The sequence below is a fragment of the Danio aesculapii genome, chromosome 16 (assembly GCF_903798145.1).
Source record: "Danio aesculapii chromosome 16, fDanAes4.1, whole genome shotgun sequence".
In the NCBI taxonomy this organism is placed as follows: domain Eukaryota; kingdom Metazoa; phylum Chordata; class Actinopteri; order Cypriniformes; family Danionidae; genus Danio; species Danio aesculapii.
Genome location: NC_079450.1, coordinates 5,528,544 through 5,550,526, shown reverse-complemented (window position 1 = coordinate 5,550,526; position 21,983 = coordinate 5,528,544). Strand labels below are relative to the sequence as shown.

Below are 21,983 nucleotides of genomic sequence, written 5' to 3'. Positions count from 1 at the left end.
TGCTATGCTTTGTTTTTACCCTTTATTGTTAGCACTTTGGTTAACTTTGTTGTTTTGAAGTGCGTCATAAATTGAAATAATATACAATAAAAAGTCTATAAATAAAACAAATGATATAATAATAATAATAATCTTATCTCAAGCGTTTTTTCTCAACTTTTCCAAGTCAAAAACTGGACATTATGACTATTTTAAAAGGACTTTAGCAGCAGCACACTGTAAAAATGCTGGGATCCACACAATTGATTTGTTTTAGGACAACATGATGGAATTAAACTAATTACTAATTAATTATTGATTGAAAATAAAACAATTGAGTTGTCCCAAAAATACTCAAGAATTGTGTTGTTTCAGCTCATTCTAAGTAAATAGGTTAAACAAAGCACAAATATTATTTTTTGAGTGTAGGATGCGAAGACCGAATTCGAGAAACGCTCCGAATTCGAGAAACGCTGGTCTAGTCGACATCAATCAAACATCATGGCTGAGCATTAAATATGACTAGTCTGTGCAACCCCTAGGTTTGGCATGCTGTTTCCACTCACTATCTTTGGTCTGCAGGGATCCAGATTGAGTTTTGACACAGCATAGATGGTGAAACTCTCCACAATCTTCATCTGTTTATGTTCCACATCGATGGCGTTTTACTTTTTTTTTGGAACGTCCTCTTTAATTGCACCATCCGTTTGTTTTATTAGCAGCTGCATTTTTCACTCTCACCTAAATAGTATTTCACCTAGTAAGCAAACCTGCCCCACCGTCTCATTTCTGCAGGGAACACCTTGGGAAAAGACCGATGTGGTTTGCACAACAGAGCGAAAATAGCATAGAGCACTTCATAATCAAGCGTATTTGTGCATGCGGCGTGTGAGTGTTGACCCAGCTAGAGATATAAAACGCCAAGCTGGGGAGCAGAACCTGCCAGGTATTAAAATCTGAGGTGCCAATTGAGCTGTGAAGATAAGAATTGAAAAGGGAATTGGGAATAACCCCCTCCGTTTTATAACCTTCCCTATAATGCATTGGGACTTTACCTCGTGCATGCATCATCTGTTTGAGGCTGGAGTGTGTGTGCGTGTAAAGAGAAGAAGCGGAAATGAGTAAACGGAGGAGATTTTTGAGTTGAATTGCTTTAAGTTTAACGCCGGATTCATTAAACGGCGCTGTTATTTGTCAGGATGTCTACAAGGTTGTTTCATACATCAAGAACAAAGCTCGACAGGAGAAGAAACCTTGGCTTCTCGGAGAGTAGGAGGAAACTGCGTCCTGGTGTGCATAGCAACTAAATGCGCTTTAAGGCCAGAGAATTTCAGGGATGTCAGCAATGCAATACTTTCGTGCTGATTACTGCACAGTATGTACTGTCATACACTCACTAGTCTCTTTATCAGGTACACATTGCTAGAACTCGGTTTGACCTCCTTTGGCTTTCAGAACTCCATGTACTCTTTGTGCCTTATCAGTTATTTTAATTTATAAGCATGCAAACATACTGAAAGATCATACACCGGGCCCAAGACGTGTTTGGCGCGTTTTGTTGCTATTTTCAGACCAACGCAACTGTAATTTTCACGTTTTGCACTATGTTGTTTAAATAGGGTATATGCTGAAGCATGCTAATAGGACTTTTAGTTTTCCAGTAACCTGGGTTAAGCGCTTCCGGTGAACTGTTTGTAATTGCAAAATCGGCACGTTTCAGGTCTGTTTTCTTTAAAAATCAGCGATCTCCACAGGCTGAGCGATATCCGATGTAAAGTAGGACTCAAATTGTACAAGAAGCACTGCATTAAATTACATTTTCCCTGCCATGTCTTTATAATATCAGCATTTATTTTACCCCAGTATTATCAATGGAGCTTCTGCGCTAGCCTGCCGATTCTGACAGGCGTGTGCGAGTAAACGGCTTTTTGTCTCGTTTTATGCTTGAGCAACTGAATTAAAGCCAAAGTCTATTTTAACTGCTTGTATTTTAATTACATTACAACATCGATGCTGTAAAAGGAACCGTATAAAATGGTTAAAACTCAATAACCGGTCACCGGAAGTGTATCAGTATAGGAACAAAACTAGCTCTGCATATACCCTGTAGCAAATCCATTTGCACCACTTTGTGGACGCATGGGTGTGCTGGTCACGGAAAGGAGGTGTGTTAAGGCGCATTGTTGACACGTTGCTATTTTGAGGAACTGAAATAGACCACGACATTGACCAACTAAAAGCTGCTCTAAAGTCTTAGTTGTGCGCCTATCCAAACGCGTGCTCAATACACACAGGATATACAGCAATTCACAAATAACTTTACGTTTGAAAACAATTAAAGGACAAAAATGTTACAAAAATTATTTGTGACATGATTATTACATTTGACATATCATTTTATTATTCATGACAATTTGTATTTGTGTAATGTTGTTATTATTATTAGCAGTATTATTTATTATTTGCATATTTATATTTGTTTTATGAAAAACAGTTTAGATTTGTCCACCTGTCAGGTTTTGGAGACGTCTGCATCACCATATGGACATAAGAATAGGATGTGTGTTTGGATATGTAGTAACTCAGTTTTTTGAGCACACTTTGTTATTATTGTTCATTTATTCATTTGCTGGAAATTAGAACTATATTAAGAAATTGTTTTGAAACAAATCTTAGCGCCTAACAAACAAAATTAAATATGTAGGCTAATGGATGTCTTCAGTGGAGTGAGTTTCCACCATTTCCTTATTCACAAAGTAAAGGGAAGAGTGAAAGTAAAGAGGCTGAATGGAGGAGGCTCGTTCTTTATCCTTGCGCTGCATATACTCTGTTTAACTGTTTTCTCGCTAGTGAAGCATTCAGTTTTTTCACTTACAAAGTCCGCCATGTAAATAGCAAATGCACCATGGCGCGACTTAGGGCTGCACACTTAATTGAAATCGATTGCGATCTCAATTCGACCCCCTAGACCAGGGGTGTCAAACGTACAGCCCACGACCGGATCAGGCCCACAAACAGGTTTAATCCGGCCCACGAGATGATTCTTTAAAGTATTTTTTAAAATAAAATAATGCAATTTTTTAATAAAAGAAACTACTGTTAAATTGTGTCCACTGGATGGCGCAATTACTGTTAATTTCATCCAATCCATAATCCTGAATCAGTGTCAGTTTGACGGCCTTCTTAGAGAGAAAGACCACATCTATGCCCTGCCACACCACACTGAGGTGTTTTCTCGAGGACGTAACTATTTCACGTCAGTTTAATGGCTAATTCACAAGTTCAGTCGTACAAAAATGTACGATATAAATAAGGAGGTGTGGCACCCAACCACACCCCTACACCCAACTGTCATTGGTGGATAAGCTAAGCGTACTAAATTGTACAAACGAGATTGTACGAATTCATATAAATTAGTCACAAAATCAAAAAGTTACGAACTGTTGTCCTCAGGCCCCAGCTTTGTTTTATTCTGATCTTATAAAAACAAAGAAAACAATCTGAAGTTGTTGTTTTTAAGTTATATATACCATGATTTTACCAGTCTGGCCCACTTGGGAATAGATTTTCCTCTATGTAGCCCTTGAGCTAAAATGAGTTTGACATCCCTGCCCTAGACGATCTTAATCCAGCATTTCTACAATTCTGCCAATCATATTTTCAAGTTCAGGAGAGAAGCAGAAGCGGCTGCACAAGTCTTCACATTGTTTTACATACCTTGCCCAGCAACATGGACACCTCCAAACGGTGTTAAAAGAGTCATACTGTATTTATGAGGTGTAATTCACCCAAAAATGCTATTTTTATCTTCATGCAATGATGTATTTGTGACCGTGGAATCACATTTGAAGTGGGCGCCTCTAAATGGTTTCTACATTAGGGAACAGAACTTGCATAGGCTGTGATTAACAGTATTTTCTTTCATAGTGAACACCAAGTGTTGTGCATGAGAATAAAAGTTTAACAGTGTCAGTATAACTACTCTAGCCCATATAATGTTGAATATAATACAAGAGAGAATCTCATAATGAAAAACGTCTATAAAGAGTCTAATAATGTTGTCAATGACAGATTGCAAGCATATATCTGAAACATATTAATTCAATATCAGAGTTATGAACAGTCGTATTCTGATCGCTTCACTGTGCATTAATGACCAGGACATATTTAAAGTCTGTTCAAGTCCACCATTCAAAGTCTTAGCATTTTAACCAACAGTAGACCAACACATTTTCCCATAGGTTTGAGAAATAACAATAATAATAGCTCACTCATTAACCTTTACTTTACATTTACAGAATCTTGAGAAAATCGTGATCTTTATTTTAAAGAAAAAATCTCTATTCTCATTTTAGCCAGAATCGTGCAGCTCCAGCGAGACTCAACTGACTCTTAAAGGGAATGAGAGATAAGACTCTGATTGGTTTAATGCACGTTATGCTCAAAACACACCAATAACTCATTGAGAGAATAAGCACAACCCTGTTAGACCATGCGCCGGGGCGGAGAGCATATTTTTTCATCCTTAAAATAGCAAAAGTGAATTTGAACACGCTTTTTGCATGCTTTTGCACCATGTGCTTTAGATTCTGCGCCTAGATTGTTGAAATTGAGCCAATCATCTGCGATTTAATTTAATTGAGTTTATTACAATATTGTATCTCGGGTCCAGAATCTCTATAACTTGCATCTATGCACAAGTAGATATAAGCATCTTTCTTTTTCGCATTAAAAATAATCATCTACTGTTTCACGAAGCACACTATTGTTGCAGGAGTGCATACTAATATACTCTGTATAACGTCATACTTTGCACAGTATGCTATGCATGTTCTTATTACATAATCCCACAATGCAATGCACTTGACTTGTCTTCCATTTTCAATGTGAACTGCAAGTATCAGTCAATGTGAACTATAATGCAAAGCATTTGGGTTTTTTCATGCATACAGAACATTGTGTGTACGGATTTATTTCCCAATGCTGTAAATAATGCATATACTGCGCAAACAAGATTTCTGTGTGCAATATATACCCCACAGTACAATGCACGCAACCGTGCATTTCAAATGTGATCAACTTAAAGGAACAGAGCACACCAAAGAAAAGAAAAAACTCACATTTGGTTGCTCCAAACATTTTAAAATAGTTTTTATATGTAAAAAAGAATGAATAAATAAATAAATAAATAAATAAATAATAATAATAATATATATATATATATATATATATATATATATATATATATATATATATATATATATATATATATATATATATATATATATATATATATATATATATATATATATATATATATAATTATTATTTTTATTTTTATTTTTTTTACATATAAAAACAATTTTAAAATGTTTGGAGCTAATAATTTGAATGTTTTGGAAATAAATATATATATATAATTCTGTTGCACACAAAAGAAAACATTTTGGAGAATGGTGGTCACCAATAGCCACTGATAAAATCAACAAAGATGTGTTCCTGTATCGACATCTTGATCTTGGAACAACATTCCAATCAGCCAATCAGAATTAAGGCATATGTTTACAGTTTATGTTATGGTTAGGTTTATGCACTTCTACATGATTGTTATCCAACTATTATTCCCCTCTGATTTTGGGAATAATTTACAGTTATGGTTTGGGTTTAGGGGTAGGGAATAGGTATTATATTTTTGAACAAAAATTATGTTCCAGGATCAACATAGATGTTAATCCAGGATAGCATCATACTTGGCAAAATCATGACGAGCCTGATACCACAGTATGAATTTGTTTAAAATTTAGGTATGGCCGAAAGTTAATGGCTAACAGTGTCCAACATTATTCAAAATAGAATATTCAGAAGTAAAATTTTTGGATGAGCTCTTAACTTTAAAATAATAGTAACCACCATGCATACTAATAGCATTCTCTACTCTATTGAATCTCTACTGAATATAACACATATACTGTGCACACTATTCATAAATTCAGTGTGCAGTATATCTTGCACAGTACAGTTTGTGAATCGCAAGCAATTCCAGAACCTCAGGATTCGGCTAAAAACTTCTCCAACCGACGAAGCTGTAGATAGTGAGCCCCAACCTGTAAGTGTTTTTATTTGTTAAAATTGATCAACTATAGGCACAGTTTCTAGCGTTAACGTTCAATTGTAGCGAAGATGTAAACAACGGAAAATGTTGTTTGGTAACGTTAACAATTTAGCTAAACAATTCATATTTATCCGTCAACCGCTGTAAAGACCCACAATCTTCAGCAGCGCTGCAGTCTCTCTCTATGCGGAAACTTTCAGTGTCTCTCTATGCGGCTGACGTGGAGCCAATCTATGAATCCAGCCTGATCTCACGAGAAAACGTAAGTATTTTACGTTTTGTCAGTTTAGTGGCTAATTCGTACGAATTCGTACAAGTTCATTCGTACGAAATTGTAAGATTTTAAAAAGGAGGCGTGGCACCTAACCCCACCCCTAATCCCAACCGTCATTGGGGGATGAGCAAATCGTACTAAATCTACGAATTAGATCGTACGAATTCATACGAATTAGCCACTAAATCAAAAAGTTACGAATTGCCGTGAGATTGTGTTGATGAATCACAGCACATTATGTTAGCTGACCAATCAGAGCCTCTTGAGGGCATCCCTTTCAGAGGAACTAGGAAATATGACAGTTGTTTTCATGCTAGCTGAGTAGTTGTGTAAAATCAAAGTAAGATATATGAAAAAAAAGCATGATTTTCTACAAATAAAGCATTAACACACATTGCTTTGCATCTTCCAAACACAACCAAGCCTTAAAAATCCACTGTGGACCACTCATTTAAACAAAGAGAACCTGCTGGACGTGATGACGTCAGTGATATGCAAATTGTCGTATGACATGATCTAACGACATTTAGCAAGTTTTTGGCAAATAGTTGGCAGCACAGCTACTTTGTAAAGTTCATTTACTGGCAGAGAGTATGCATGAGTGCAGTACATCCCACAATGCAACTTTAATGAAATTAATAAACTACAAGTAATATCAACCTCTATACCTGTTTTTTTTACTTTTAGGACACACGCCCCAACCCCCTCAAGTTTGTCCAATTTCACTCGCGCCACTAGTTTGTAATGCATGTGCAAACATCATTCACATATTACTTGCTGCGTTTAAAGTGCGTAGAATTAATTGCATTGAAAAATAAATACAGCTTACCTGATTCTGTGTGATGGCTAAGCCTGTTTCTGTGAGGACAACATGCTAACCGTAATTATTAACCGTAAAATTCTTTCCATTCCGCTTTCCATTAAAACAACACTCTTCCACCAGTCCCTACTTTATATTCGCATCTATTACCCCAGTTTGTCACCGTGGTGTGAATGAAATGTTCATGAGTGAAAGTGAAAGTGAAACTTGAAACGAACTGCAGTAAAGTCGAAAAATTAAGGATAAAACACCCAAAATCACATGAGACTCTACAGGAAACATGAATAGCCTGTTGACGCAACATTCAGAATGCACTTCACGTAACACCTTAATTATATTATTGTTATTAATTATATTAAGGTAAATAACTAGATTACAGATGTCCATGTAAGCATAGTCAGTAGTCTTCAAAGTAAGTGGAAGATCAAGATGGGCATCCTGCTGATTTGATTCAGAATGGCACCTATTTGTCAGACGCTCACCAGTTTGACTTTCATTCATTCAACGTCATTCATTTTTTCATCATAGTTAGCTGTGGAGCTAACGTTAATCATATTGCCTCAAGTGAACGCATAAAAATCGCAAGGGCACGCCTCAATGTCTCGCGTCCCCCTTAATAGGTGCTGGCGCCCCACAGTTTGAAAACCCCTGCTCTATACTGTATTTATATATATATATATATATATATATATATATATATATATATATATATATATATATATATATATATATATATATATAGTTGAAGTCAGAATAATTCGCACCCCTTTGAATTTTTGTTTCGTTTTTAAATATTTCCTAAATCATGTTGAACAGAGCAAGGACATTTTCACAGTATGTCTGATAATATGTTTTCTTCTGGAGAAAGTCATTTTAGTTTTATTTCGGCTAGAATAAAAGCAGTTATACATTTTTAAATAAACATTTTAAGGTCAAAATTATTAGCCCCTTTAAGCTATATATTTTTTCGACTGTCTAAAGAACAAACCATCATTATACAATAACTTGCCTAATTACCCTAACCTGCCTAGTTAACCTAATTAACCTAGTTAAGCCTTTAAATGTCACTTCAAACTGTATAGAAGTGTCTTGAAAAATATCTAGTCAAATATTATTTACTGTCATCATGACAAAGATAAAATAAATCAGTTATTAGAGATGAGTTATTAAAACTATTATGTTTATAAATGTGTTGAAGAAATCTGCTCTCCGTTAAACAGAAATTAGGGAAAAAAATAAGCAGGGGGGCTAATAATTCTGACTTCAACTGTATTGATATATTTACCCCTAATAAATCATGCGATTATTCATGCTTCAATAAATTCCATGCATATTTCTCAGTACTGTATGTAGTACATACTGTACAAAATACTGTTCCCAATATATTTCATGCAAAGATGTAATATAGATTGCAACATGCAAGCTAAGCTCAACTTAACCTTCTGTTTCTTATAAAATGAATAAAAAGCAATTGCAGAATTCATACAGAATATGTCGAGCACCATTTGCAGATTGAATACACAAAAAACCCACACCAGCTGAAATGTGCACACGGAAGCACTTAAAAAGAATGATTAATAATGAAAATAATGAAAGATGATTAAGCAATTACTCTGATTTAAATCAGTCTGTGCCCTTGTGTGCCGCAAGTCGAGAAAACTTAATTTAGCAGTGCCATAGCTGGTCACTTCGGCGGATAATGCAAAGCAGCTTTATGCAATTTGTGTACGATGCTGCGACGCGCATGACAATGCAGCCCGGGCTCCTTTTCATTACTCTGTGCAATTTGGGGCGCCTCCGCCGTGGCTTGCTCTCAAATTAAAAAAGGCCCAGCGCTTGGCCATCACATGCTTAAAATCCGCCGTCTCCTTTTGTCTTCCTCACTCCAATCACTCTTGGCAAGCTGTCGCTTTTTTGGCTCCGCACGCACGTTAAAACACCAAGACCTTCCGGCTGCTTCTTAACTCTCCAATGCACTTGTGTTTCCTATATTAAACCTTGCAGGCAGGACGACCCAATGCCGGCCGGCAGATATTACGGCCAGTGCTGGTTATGACAGGGATTATGAGCAGGACCAGAAGACGCTGGCGCCACGCTGGCGTTTTGGCAGCGTTGACGTGGCTAAGCGAGAGAGGGAGGCCTCAGTCCTGATAGCATGCTAATCTCTGCTTGCAGAGGAAATTGGAGCGTATTTTGCAAACCGTGAATAGATAAGAACAAGGATGGCGTTTGAAAAAACTAAAAAGGAATTTGACGTTGTTGGTGCCACCTGCAAACAGGCCCAGCAAATTCACATTTCCTCTCTGACGTCCTGCTTGTTTTTTGGAGCACAGTGTGATTTCTGTGTGTCGTCGTATGAGAACGCATGTGTTTCTGTTTGTGAGGAACTGACAGCTTCTATGCATGTTCCCAGCCTTCTGACAAGTGCATAGAAATGTAAACAATTGTGAAATACAACACAATTTTGAGTTCTATTGCCTGTTTACACCTGCTCACTTTACATTTACATTTAGTCCTTAAAGGGCTCATAGTTTACCTCTTTTTTATGATTTAATATTAATATTCTGGTTCTTCTGAGTGTGTCAGTTTAGGTTCAGTTCAAAACACAATTCAGATTGTTTTATTATAATGTGTTAAAATACATAGGTTTCTACAGCGGTCCGCGGCGCCCAGCCGTCGACTTGAGTGTACCCTGATAGAAACCGATGTTTAGAACTCTAAAACGCATGCTAGTTAAGATCACAGGGATCTTCTGGGATCGCGAGAAATGCAAACGGCTGAAGTATAAGGTAGACTCGATGAGAAGTACACATGTTTGCAAACCTACCTAAAGATACAACCAATAATTCCGATTAGAGCGATAATGTGGAGAATATTGATCTTGTGTTGAGCCCAATGAGCCTTGCATCTAAAAATAGAGCAAGGGTGTTCCTTTAGTGATATCGCTTCGACTCACGATGAAAATGGCGGACGTGAATCAACAAACTGAGGATATGATGACGCGCCTGTCAATCAATATTGGTGGGCGGGGGGACCGCTCTCCTACGTAAAGTTGCGGTCGTTTTATCGTACGTCTGGCAACACTGGCGAGAATGACGATTTCTGCTTCTTCCTGTTTTACGGTGGTCGACAACAAACGTTTTGGTGCGTTACTGGCACCTCTCGCTCTGGTCAGTGACGTCGCCAACCAATCATTGTGCTGACACAAGAAACTTGCTTGATGGAAAGATGACTGATGGAGAGGATGTCTATATATAGTTAACTGTAGTAAAGACTAAAGTATACTGTGGTAATTATTACATTATACTACATTATGTAGTGTAATTTATTAATAAAGAGTTGTAAATATGTATACAATATAATGCTCATTCCTAAATATTTCCCTTTACTATAAATGACTGCAGTATTTTAAATATGTAACAGCTGCTTTTATTGGATGTTTTGTTTTTGCTGTAAATAACTGAACTGAACAATTATGCCTGATATGTTTCATTGACATTTTTTTTAGATCTGATTGACTTGGATTTAAGTTGCCTCCATTTAAAAATAAAAATTGCAAAAATTGCTTGGATGTAATTGTTTTATTGCAAATGCCACAAAAATCCCCGTTAGGTCCCATGTGGGACCTGTTTGTTTTGTGTTTTTGTGATTTGCAGAGTCTGTATGAGTGCAGATTGGTGAGTGGGTGGGTCATCTCACCTGAGACCCCATTATGTGGTGCCTATAAAGAGTTCAACGTTCTTTCTGAGAGAGAGCTCGATTAGCCGGACGTCCCTGCCCTGACGTTTTTGATTTATTTCAGTTGTTTTGGATCATGAGCTCAGTTCACTACCATACACATGCTTTTCAATACTGACTTCCATTTATACTAACTCTGATTGCTTTAAATACTTTTGTTAATTATACTTTTTGTTAATAAATAATTTCTCGTTTCAATTTACCTGATCCGTATTGTCTCTCTAATGTTGCAACTTAAAGCCGGTTGTAACAATCCCCCTGCACAATTAACTAACATTTAGATTTAAAAACAGTAAACTCTATTTCTTGTTGTAAGGTCTGATTTTGTGGTGGCTTTACTTTAAAATTAAATGAATATAATCTTAATTCAGGTGATGAGAGATTGTGAAACTAACAGCAAACAGAGCTACTGTAATGCCACACCTGCTCAGTATAAATGCTTGAGGATGATTTAGTTGAAAATATCCATTAGAAACGTAAAAGTAATCCAAAAGTAATCAGATGTAATCAGTTACTACTTTTATAAAGTAACTGAAAAGGTACTCTACTTATTACATTTTAAATAGAGTAATTTGTAATCTGTAATCTATTACATTTCCAAAGTAATCTCTCCAACGCTGGCTGTAGTTTAGTTACATCAAGTTACTCTACAGTACATGAGCTTGTGAAATATGTCCATGGCAGCTATCTTAAATGACTATATTTGTTTTAAAGTTCATCTTGGGTACTGCAAATATTTGTGTGGCTTTTCTTTTAGATGTACTTAACTGTAACCGCATTGACAGGGCTAGCAGCGGTAGCACGCTAATCTCTGTTTGCAGAGGAAATTGGAGCGTGTTTTTGCAAACCCCTGAATAGATAAGAACAAGAATGGCGTTTGAAAAAAGGAATTGGTGCCACCTGCAAACAGGGCCGAGCAAATTCACATTTCCTCTGATGTCCTTCACATCCCAGTATGAGTCTTGTGTGCGGCTTTATTTGTGCATATGAAAACACACGTGTATGTGTTTGTACACAGTGACAGCGTTTATGCACGAGTGTGTTTGTGTGAGTGTGTGTGTGTGTGTGTGTGTGTTCCCATTGCAGTGGCTTCATTTCACGCTCTGCCGCTTGCGTGCGAATCCTCTTCCCCGGGCTCATTATCGGGTCTGTTCGACGAGTGCACGGCCAGGCGGCGCACGGGGCACAACCCAATCATTATTCAGGCCCGCTGACGGTCAGCGCTGACGGCTCCATGCTGGCGTTTTGCGCTCTTATTATTCTCTTCTAGCAAATAACTAAGCGAAACCACAGAAACAAATCCTGCCTGACCAGGATCAATGAGGTACTCAGTAGCCGACGAGCCGCCCGGGGGATTCAGGGATCGAGTGGACCTTCTGTTGCTGGAAAAACTGCTGTTTTGCTTACTGTCTCCTCTCTGGTTTTCTTTGGCAGGGACCAGCGGAGCTCAGGCGGCCGAGTTCGGACACTTGCCCGACAACATTACCGTCCTGGAAGGAGAGAGCGTGGTTTTGAGGTGACTCCACATCACACCTTGCCAGATAGAGTTGATGATTTCCTGCCCAAAAACTGTCCAAGAAATGCCTAAATGCACACAAAACCACCCAAAATGCTCAACAAACACCAGCAGCAACAGGGAAATGGCATCTGAGTACTGTTCAAGGTCATTTTAAACGATACTAACAACATTAACTGAAAAACTAATTGAAATAAAATAATAATTATCAAAAATATTAATTGTCACAGTCACTGAAAAGCTGAAATAAAGCAATTATTCCCAAAATAATAACATTTACAGCCCAAAATGATTAAAAAAACACCTAAAAACACCTAAAACTAAGCTCAGGCGGGCAAATTCGGGCACTTGCCCGACAACATTACCGTCCTGGAAGGAGAGAGCGTGGTTTTGAGGTGACTCCTAATCACACCTTGCCAGATAGAGTTGATGATTTCCTGCCCAAAAACTGTCCAAGTAATGCCTTAATGCACACAAAACACACAACAAACACCAGCAGCAACAGGGAAATGGCATCTGAGTACTGTTCAAGATCATTTTAAATGATACTAACAACATTAACTGAAAACTAATTTAAATAAAATAATAATTATGAAAAATAATAATTATCACAGTCACTGAAAATTAAAATAAAGTAATAATTCACAAAATAATAACATTTTCCAGCCCAAAATGAATAAAAAAACAGCTAAATGCTTACCAGACTAAAACTAAGCTCAGGCGGCCGAGTTCAGACACTTGGCCGACAACATTACCATGCTGGAAGGAGAGAGCATTGTGAAGTGACTCCACATCACAACTTGTCAGATAGACTTGATGATTTCCTGCCCAAAAACTGTTCAAGAAATGCCTTAATGCACCCAAAACGCTCAACAAACACCAGCAGCAACAGGGAACTGGCATATGAGTACTGCTCAAGGTCATTTTAGTAAAACGCAGACTAAAACAATTGGTCAATAGTAGAAATAGAATAAAAAATTCACAATAAATGAAAGTTAAATGAAGCGAAGCTAAGAACAGTCAGTGAAACACTAACTGAAATAAAATAATAGTTGTTTTCCAGTCCACTAAAACTGCCAAAATACCCTAAAAACTAAAACTATTTGTCAAAAAAAAACTTTTTATTAGCTGAATTTAAATAAATAAATTCACAATAAATGAAAAAATAAACCAAAACTAACAACAGTCACTAAATAACGTAAATAAAGTCATAATTAACAAAAATATTAACCATTTTCCAGAACAAAAAAAAGATCAAAAACCACCTAAATGCTTAAAAAACTAAGACTAAAACTAAGCTCAGGTGGCTGGTTTCGGACACGTTCCTGACAACATTACTGTGCTGAAAGAAGAGAGTGTGGTTCTGAGGTGGCTCCACATCGCACCTGACAGAGTTGATGGTTTCCTGTAAAAAACTGTCCAAGAAATGCCTTAATGCACACAAAACCACCCAAACACTCAACAAACACCAGCAGCAACAGGGAAATGGCATCTGAGTACTGCTCATTTTAGTAAAACTCAGACTAGAACTTTTGGTCAAAAGTAGAAATAAAATAAAAAATTCACAATAAATGAAAAAGTTAAACAAAATAAAACAATAAATGAAAAAGCAAAACGAAATAAAAAATCTGTCACTGAAAAACTAACTGAAATAAAATAATAATTAGCAAAAACAATAATTGTTTTCCAGTCCCAAAAATGCCAAAACACTGACAAAACTTAAACTCAGAATGAAACTACAGTATTGGTCTAAAATATTTTCGGTAATGGAAATAAAACACAAAATTCTCAATAAATTAAAGTAAACCGAACTGAACAACAGTCACTGAAAAACTGAAATAAAGTAATAATTAGCAAAAATAATAATCATTTTCCACCTCAAAAATGTCTAAAATCACCTAAGCGTTTACAAAAATAAGACTAAAACTAAAGAGCTGAAATAAAATTTTAAATTCACAATAAATAAAAATGAAACTAACAGTCAATTAAAGAAAATAAAAAAAAATTAGCAAACATAATAAGCATTTTTCCAGACCAAAAACTGTCCATAAATGCCTAAATGCATACAAAACTGCACAAAACATTAGATTAATTTTATTTCAGTTTGATTTGTATTTTGCCTAGTTGCCTCAGGGAAACTGACAAACATTAAAAAAGACACGATAGTACTGTCCAAGATTATTTTAGTAAATCAAAACTAAAAACTATTGGTCAAAAATATTTTTGTAAACTGAAAGAAAATTACAAATTCACAATAAATCAAAAAGTAAAACAAAACGAATCTCACAACAGTCACTGAAAACTACCTGAAATAAAATAATAATTGGCAAAAACAAAAATCATTTTCCAGTCCAAACAAAAACTGACAAAACGCTCACAAAAATCGCTCAAAATGTTAGAATATTTTTTAATTTTATTCATTCATTCTTTTTCTTTTCAGTTAAGTCCCTTTATTAATCAGGGGTTGCCACAGTGGAATGAACCGCCAACTTATCCAGCATATGTTTTATGCAGCGGATGGCAATCCAGCTACAACTCAAGACTTTGAAAAGTTTTCAGTTTTCAGAAATAAAATGCATGGTCAACTATCATAATTTTGAGAAATAATGTTACATTTGTGAGATATAAAGACACATTGTTGGATATTATATCATAATTGTAAGAAACAATTCAAATTTATATATACACACACACACACACACATATACACTCACCGGCCACTTTATTAGGTACGCCTTACTAGTATCAGGTTGGACCCCTCTTTTGCCTCCAGAACTGCCTTAATCCTTCGTGGCATGGATTCAGCAAGATACTGGAAATATTCCTCAGAGATTTTGTTCCATATTGACATGATAGCGTCACACAGTTGCTTCAGATTTGTCGGCTGCACATCCATGATGCGAATCTCCCATTCCACCACATCCCAAATGTGCTCTATTGGGTTAGGCTCTGGTGACTGTTGAGGCCATTTGAGTACAGTGAACTCATTGTCATGTTCAAGAAACCAGTCTGAGATGATTCACGCTTTATGACATGGCATGTTATCCTGCTAGAAGTAGCCATCAGAAGATGGGTACACTGTGGTCATAAAGGGATGGACATGGTCAGCAACAATACTCGGGTAGGCTGTGGCGTTGACACCATGCTCAGTTAGTACTAATCGGCCCAAGGTGTGCCAAGAAAATATCCCCCACACCATTACTCCACCACCACCAGCATGAACCCTTGATACAAGGCAGGATGGATCCATGCTTTCATGTTGTTGATGACAAATTCTGAAAATTCCAGTAGATCAGCAGTTTCTGAAATACTCAGACCAGGCCGTCTGGCACCAACAACCATACCACTTTAAAGTCACTTAAACTATCTTTCTTCCCCATTCTGATGCTCAGTTTGAACTGCAGCAGATCGTCTTGACCATGTCTACATGCCTAAATGCATTGAGTTGCTGCCATGTTATTGGCTGATTAGAAATTTGTGTTAATGAGCAGTTGGACAGGTGTACCTAATAAAGTGGCCAGTGAGTGTAAATTACATACAGTAGCAATGACATTACTATATGAATAAACAATACATTAGAATATATGTTTATATGTAATAATTTGGTCATTGTTATTAGCTAATGTTTTTGTCCTTTTTACATTTTAATTTTACTCTCATGTGAGTTTCCAGGCAGAAATGGTTTGCCTTCAGTCTATCAGCCAGCAATTGAACTCGTGAACCTTCAGTCAGGGGTTCATATTCTCAAAAGCACCATATTATTATTCCACACAACTGCTCCGGGAATGGGAATTGATGTGATATCACAGTTTGATACGCTGAAAGTCAAAGCTGACATGAATGTGAGTGATATTTAAGCCTTAAATGTGTCACGATTTCTGAATCTAAAGAGCAGAACAGAGCAGAGGCATCTAGAGGTGAACTGCATTCACTGCACATGGCATTTATTTAGCGACGACAACTTTTATTCTTTATTTGTCTTACCGTTTTTGATGTTGATCCCCACATCTGCTTCTCAGACATGCTGTTAAACGCTGGCGATACTTGATGCAAATAATTGACCAGGCTCAGAACTGCATTTGTGCATTATTTACAAATGCCAGCAGGCAAAAGATGCGATTATGAGCACAGAAGTGAATGTGTTCTGACAGACTTCAGCTAACTGCATCTCCAGCACTGTGTTGTGTTTGTACGGCAGGGTTTTTCATTTGAAATGCTTTCAGTCATCTTGATCACTGTCAGCTTTTGCAAAGTCTTTTTTGAAACTCAATTAGTCACTGTGTAGAGAAGCTTTTGGGCTTCTACTGACAAAAACACTCAAATCCGACTGTTTAATTAGCAAATGGGGCGACTTGATGCAAATGATGCTAATATAATGTGCCATAATCTCTACGTTTACAGTCATATTTATAACCTCCAATCTTTACCATATATATATATATATATATATATATATATATATATATATATATATATATATATATATATATATATATATATATATATATATATATATATATATATATATATATATATATATATATATATATATATGGTCTGAAAAAGAAAAAAATATCCATGATGCCAGAGGTCAGAGGAGAATGGCCAGATTGGTTCCAGCTAGAAAGACAACAGTAACTCAAATAAGCACTCGTTACAACCGAGGTCTGCAGAAGAGCATATCTGAACACACAACACGTCCAACCTTGAGGCAGATGGGCTACAGCAGCAGAAGACCACACCGGGTGCCACTCCTGTCAGCTAAGAACAGGAAACTGAGGCTACAATTCACACAGGCTCACCAGAATTGCACAATAGAAGATTGAAGAAACGTTGCCTGGTCTGATGAGTCTCGAGTTCTGCTGCAACATTCAGATGGTCGGGTCCGAGTTTGGCATCAGCAACATGAAAGCATGGATCCATTCTGCCTTATATCAACAGTTCAGGCTGCTGGTGGTGGTGGTGTAATGGTGTGGGGGATATTTTCTTGGCACACTTTGGGCCCATTAGTACCAATTGAGCATGGTGTCAACGCCACAGCCTACCTGAGTATTGTTGCTGACCTTGTCCATCCCTTTATGACCACAGTGTACCCATCTTCTGATGGCTACTTCCAGCAGGATAACACACCATGTCATAAAGCATGAATCATCTCAGACTGGTTTCTTGAACATGACAATGAGTTCACTGTACTCAAATGGCCTCCACAGTCACCAAAGCTCAATCCAATAGAGCATTTTTGGGATGTGGTGGAACGGGAGATTCACATCATGGATGTGTGGTGGATGAAACTGTGTGCTGCTATCATGTCAATATGGAGCAAAATCTCTGAGGAATATTTACAGTACCTTGTTGAATCTATGCAATGAAGGATTGAGGCAGTTATGGAGGCAAAAGCGGGGTCCAACCTGATACTAGTAATGTGTACCTAATAAAGTAGCCGGTGAGTCCGTGTGTGTGTTTATATATATATATATATATATATATATATATATATATATATATATATATATATATATATATATATATATATATATATAATATATATATATATATATATATATATATATATATATGTATGTATGTATGTATGTATGTATGTATGTATGTATGTATGTATGTATGTATGTATGTAAACATATATGAGGTCACTCCTCACAAATCTCTTATTTAAATTTATATTTTCTATTGGAAGCTTTACAATAATATATTTGTCCATATACATTAGATTAGTCAGTACTGAAACCAAATCTGGAGCTAATCTAACAAAATAACTTATGAGAACAGTCCAAAATTTGTACACCCAAAATCATATGTTAGGGAAAAATATTAAATAACAGTTTTAGAAAAAGAGCAAAATTCAAGAGAGACAAAAATGTATACACTTTTGTTGAAACTTTATTGTTTGTAATTTTTTTTCTAATTTTGCGCATTAATTTAAATGTATTATCTTTCTATTTCTAAAGATGTTCTGCGACTAAAATATTATAAAAAAAAAATAAATGCAATTAATAAACCAGCTTTGTTCAAAAGCAATAAAAAATGTGACCTTTATTCAAAGGGGGTGTAGTCGTTTATGTTGAGCTCTGTATTATGATAAATGTATCCATAACATTTATTTAAAAAAATGTAAATGTAAAAAATGCGGTATTCTTTAATAATTGAAAATCTCAATTAAGATAATCAGATATATGAATAATAAAATAATAATTTATTTTTATTTTTAAATATATATTTTAATATGACTCTAATTATGATATTTAAATACATATTCTAAACATGTTTAAATAACTGCAGTAAACAAATAATAATCCTGCTAATTGCAAAAATCGTACTAAAAATAAATCAAATTGTTAAATTTAGAATAACTACAATCACTTTGTGTCATTTAGTCACTTTTACGTCATTTAAGTGCCATTTGAGTCATTTAGGAGAGAATGCTGTGCAATATACACTTTTTTTCCATTGTGGGAAAAAAATTATTAAATAGGTAAACATTCATTCATTCATTCATTTTCCTTCAGTTTAACCCCTGAATTATTTGGTCGCCACAGTGGAATGAACCGTTAATTACCCAAGCTCTTCCAGCCGCAATCCAGCGCTGAGAGTACTTGTGAATTTGTGAACCCCCAACCCCAGTGCCGGGAAACATACTCTCTCAATCATAAACACACACTCATACACTATGGCCAATTTAGCTCATCCAATCACATATACTGCATGTATTTGGACTGTGGGGGAAACCATATCATAGGTTCATTCATTCATTTTCTTTCGGCTTAGTCTCTATTTCAGGGGTCGCCATAGCGGAATGAACCACCAACTATTCCGGCATATGTTTTACGCAGCGGATGCCCTTCCAGTCGCAACTCAGTACACTCATATTCACACTCACATTCACACACACACTTATACACTACGGCCAATTTCGTTTATCCAATTCACCTATAGTGCATGTGTTTGGACTGTGGAGCAACCAGAGGAAACCCACGCTAACTTGGGGAGAACACTCAAACTCCACACAGAAATGCCAACTGCCAACTAGCGACCTTTTTGCTGTGAGGTGACAGTGCTTACCACTGAGCAACCATGCCGCCCCGGATCATATTAAAGTCAGAATTATTAGCCCTCCCTTTGAATTTTTTTTTATTTTTTATATATTTCCTAAATGATGTTTAACAGAGCAAGGAAATTTTCACAGCATGTCTGATAATATTTTTTCGTCTGGAGAAAGTCTTATTTGTTTTATTTCGGCTAGAATAAAAGCAGTTTTTAATTTTTTATGAACCATTTTAAGCTCAATTATAACCCAGGCTCATTCTGAAAACGTACCTCCACGGACGTTTCTAGAGACCGCGAAATACGTCCCGGCGGCACGTTTTTCTGCAGTTTTTTTTTTTTTTTCGTGAATCCGCCAGAGGTCACCGTGTATGCTTTTTGAGTCCTCAAATTTCCCTTACGAGTGCCATTTGCGCCTGCTGTTCTCACGTAAACCCACCAGAGGCCGCTGTCGACTCACTTTTTGACAGACTTTCTGACTGACTGAGCGAACGATCGACTGACCCACCCTCCCCCTTCCCTAAACCCAACCAATTTTATCGATTGACCCACCCACCCCTTTCCCTAAACCCAACCAACACGTTTCAAAAGCAATCCAAAAAAATAAAAGCCCTCGTCTGATTTTTTATTTTTTACCACGGTTTCAGATTTTACCACATTCTCACCCTGCTATTCACCTGTTTATTTTATATTTTGGATTCTGTTTTTGTCTTACCTGCTTTCTGGAACCGCTCTTCACCGGACTCAAACCCCCGTCTTCGTAGTCAACTCCTCTCTGCATGTCAAATCCGCCAACGTAAGTGGTGCGCTAACAGGACAAACTGATTGCAGCCGGAATGCCATCCATACGGAGGTAAGCTGGTAAGCGCGAAAAGGAACGGCGTCACACCGCCCCGCAGCGTTCGTTTAAAAAAATAAAAGGCAGCCATACGTACCTCCGCCTACGTAATTCGCTGTCTCCAGAAACGTCCGCAGGGCTACGTTTTCACAATGAGCCTGTGTTGCTCAATTATTAATTATTAGCCCCTTTAAGCTATTTTTTTGACTGTCTACAGAACAAACCATCATTATACAAATTACCCTAACCTGCCTACAGTAGTTAACCTAATTAACCTAGTTAAGCCTTTAAATGTCACTTTAAGCTGTATAGAAGTATCTTGAAAAATATCTAGTCAAATATTATTTACTGTCATCATGACAAAGATAAAATAAATCAATGATTAGAGATGAGTTATTAAAACTATTATGTTTAGAAATGTGTTGAAGTCTTCTCTCCGTTAAACAGAAATTGGGGAAAAAATAAACAGGGGGGGGGGGGGAGGGGGGGCTAATAATTCTGACTTCAACTGTATAAATATGAATAAATAAAAATCTGAAATAAAGTTGTAAAAAGCATAGCAAAATTGCAGTGTTTTTTATAGTACTCGCATCCAATCTGCTCCCACGCAATGATGCTTCAAAGCATGATCCATATTGCCTCATGACAAATAATTTATATAAGTCTAAATGTTCTAAAATAGGGCTTACTCACTAACAAATGTGAATCACTTTTTGGATGCAGTAAAAAGCTTTTTTTGAGGGCAGATCTCCAGAGCAAAATAAAAAAAATGCATCCTCCGCAAAGCGTACAGTGCCAGAAAAAGATTTGAACACGATTGCCAGGACATCGGGACAAAAGCTTTTTATGGGTTCATTCAGAGCCATCTTTTCATTGTTAACCGTTTTATTGCCATAAATTGAATAAAGCACATTTAATACCCTTAGGCGAACGCAGAGTGGTTTATCCATGTTTATAGATCATTTGTGCATGTATAAATTCTCTCTGGTGCAATTTTTAGGTTCTGGTGTAATCACTCCCTCTTTTATTTAGTTTTTTTGTTTTTTTTTCTGGCTCTGTACGGTCTTAAAGCAATCAGCACTGGTCTGATTAGACGTGTAATGAGCTGGTTAATGATCCAGACCTTATGAGCGAGTTGTGACGATTACAAAAGAAACATTCACACTGAAAGTTTCACGCAGAGTTTCATACTGGTGCTTGTTTGGTGACATTGCTGTAATTGGCCTTGAAACTTAATCTGGAAATGACTTATTTTTATTTAAAGGAATGCTATTTTTATTTGTATTTGTTTAGAAAAGTGAAAAAAGTGCAGTGTTCCTTTTAAGTGAAGTTTTCAAACTAATTTCGAGAGGAGCACGTGATATGATTGACTGCAGCTGGCCACTCATCTACATTCACTAGTTAGCCAATCAGATTAACCCCAACTCCCTATAAGTAGCCTAGCTAGAACTACTCTCTTATATTGGTTTTCCGAAGAAACCCCCCATCCACCCCTTCTCCTCCTTTTTTCTTTTACCATGGGGAGCTCTCGAGAACCACCTGATCTCGTACTCCCCTCATATGCTCTATGGACCAGGCGGGAGCCCTGGGCTCACCTATCTCCGAGCTCAGGGTTCTCTCCTGGGACAGCATGCCAAACCTGCTAAC

General features: G+C 36.8%; 1 protein-coding gene across 1 annotated transcript in view; it reads left to right on the top strand.

The window, feature by feature from the left end:
* Positions 1-21,983, top strand: part of iglon5 (IgLON family member 5) — a 391,287-nt gene that overhangs the window by 322,633 nt on the left and 46,671 nt on the right. The window contains exon 2 of the mRNA XM_056475075.1: positions 12,358-12,439. Within this exon, the coding sequence (XP_056331050.1) occupies positions 12,358-12,439 (82 nt within the window). The remainder of the gene's footprint in view (positions 1-12,357; positions 12,440-21,983) is intronic.